Below are 2,500 nucleotides of genomic sequence, written 5' to 3' on the forward strand. Positions count from 1 at the left end.
ACCTATTTCTATTTCTACCATACATCATTTTTGACCCCTGTCACATGGAACAATTGTTTGTGTCGAGTATCTATCTGATCTGAACTAATAGTGGAAGAGCATAGGGAGAGTTGAGGGATATTTCACGCTAATTAATCTAATTCGGCCATAGCCACTTGCTCAAATCACATTTGTGATGACGACTATGGCCGTTTTTAGCCCAACTAGTGTTTTTCGTGCAAAACTAATGCTTGGAATGGATTCAGAATCATGAAAATCCCCTAGTTTTACACATCACATGCCCTTATTTTCCCTCTACATAATTTTGCTGAAAATAGCAGAAGTAGAACACATCACAATGAATTGTGTCATGATAGGTTGTGAGCTTGTAAATATGCTATCTTTGTTCGCTTATGAAGAAATGCTCAGAGTAGGGATGCTAGGGTTCATGTGGTTAATTCACAGACAAGAAACACTTCTTGATGAACTCTAAAAGCCCCTAATTGTCATAAAAATTACAGAGATCTTTAAACCATATATTTAATTAATTGGGAATACAATTGCATGATAAGTCATGGTGAGCCTGTGTTCTCTCCTGCATTTGAAACGATCATACAGATAAAGGATGTTGGGAACGTTTCTAATGGGTGGTGTCTTTACGTGTGTGTGTGCGTGCGTGCGTAGGAGCCGGAGGTGGGGTTGGACAGCAGTGGAGACACGTTGGTCCTGACCGAAGTGACGCGCGGCGACACTGGAGTCTATCAGTGTCGCTCTCAGGATGAATACGACACAGTCACTGGAGATGTGCAACTCACCGTGCACTGTAAGGACAACACACGCATTTTGTGCATTGTATTGGTTATACTGCACATTTATGACTGTAGAATGCCCCTAATGCAGCTCAAGATTCAAGGTGGCCTGCATTGTTACAAGTTATTACTAGTTGGTCATTACCTATGTAATACCAGTTTATAAAATAAAAAAAGAAGTAAGGTAATTTACTAGTTTTCTACATTTGTAGACATTTATCAAATAAAGGCAATTACTAACTTGAACTAATGATGGATGCCTCCACACTCCACATAGAATGGAGTTTCTTATTTTTCCTTCAATTTAATTTGCATAGTTTGTAAACAATATTTGTACATTTTTGAGAATTTTGTGTGATCATGTTATCTTTTTCCTTGTCCAGACCTGGACCCGGCCGTGATGATGCCCAAAGAATCTGAGATTGTGTTAAAAGGAGATAGTCTGGCTGCGTCTTGCAACGCCCTCTCCTCTCTAGACACCTCCACTGTCTGGTTCAAGGTACAGTACTCTTCACCGGAGTTTCACCCAATTCCACACATTCTTTTACACCAACGTTTTTCATTCAAGGACCTGTGCATAACTCTGAGAGTGTACAAATGGAATGGTCCATATTTGGTTCCATTTGTACACTCTCAGAGTTACAGACTTGTAACGGTCCATTTCTAAACCCCTCAAGGAACCTAGAGGGTCCCTCTGGACCCCACTTTGAGAATGATTGTGTCATTGACAGACACTGTCGATGACGAGTGTGCAAAACAGGTGTTTCTCATTTGATAACACACCTCCATGTGGAAAGTAATTCTTCATTGTGGTGAAAGCAAGGGGAGAAACAGTGACATCACCTTTTAGATAGTTAATGTTACTTTAGTCTACAGTATGTGACTCAGAGCATTTTTATAGCGTGACCGTGGACCAATAAGTCATCTAGAACAGTACAGTATGTCCCATCAAAAGTATACCAATCACTGCTCATGCTGTTACATGCCATGAATGCCTAGAGAAGTCACAATCACAAAGAGCATGAAAGCTGGTTTGTAGTTGAAAATCTATACATATTTCATTTTTGATGATTCTTAGTTAATTCTTAACCCTAATTGTTCCTGTGAAACACTGTCGTGGTTACTGGTGAAACATTTCATGCTTACAATACATAATGGTCAAATAAGGTGTCGAACACAAGCATCCAGCCTGCATAGTTGTGGCTTCACCACTGAACATCATATTATCATATCATATTGTGTTCAAACTGCCACTGTCCACATCCGCAAATAGCTACAGATTATACAGGGAAAGATGTATAGATATTAGTTACAGAAAACAATTGTTGCGTCTTGTAGCTATCAGTGCCACACATTAATAATAATAATAACTTTATTTGTATAGTTCAAAAACCGGTTTACAAAGTGCTTCACATACAAACAGGCAATTCAAATCAACAATAGAAATTAACAAAATACAAAAATTATGAAAGACAAGATAAAAAGAGAAAGCAGAAACTGGATGTTCATTCAAACTCATTAAAAGCCTTTATATAATAGTGGGTTTTTAAGAGTTTTTTTAAAGTGGACACTGAAGTGGTCTGTCTAATTCCCAGTGGTAGTTGGTTCCACAGCAGTGGAGCCCTAGCAGCAAAGGCTCTGCCGCCTTGCGTCACCAGCTTTGTGTTGGGGGGGTCGAGTAAAACTCTGTCTGCTGATCTGAGGTTACGGGA

The 2,500-nt window shown here is 39.3% G+C and overlaps 1 protein-coding gene across 1 annotated transcript in view; it reads left to right on the plus strand.

The window, feature by feature from the left end:
• mcama (melanoma cell adhesion molecule a) overlaps positions 1-2,500 on the plus strand; it is a 78,907-nt gene that overhangs the window by 51,670 nt on the left and 24,737 nt on the right. Inside the window, exons 8-9 of the mRNA XM_083762168.1 lie at positions 664-802; positions 1,172-1,287. Coding sequence (XP_083618294.1) covers positions 664-802; positions 1,172-1,287 — 255 coding nt within the window. The remainder of the gene's footprint in view (positions 1-663; positions 803-1,171; positions 1,288-2,500) is intronic.

Source organism: Protomyctophum parallelum (assembly GCF_964188405.1).
Source record: "Protomyctophum parallelum genome assembly, chromosome: 1".
NCBI lineage: Eukaryota > Metazoa > Chordata > Actinopteri > Myctophiformes > Myctophidae > Protomyctophum > Protomyctophum parallelum.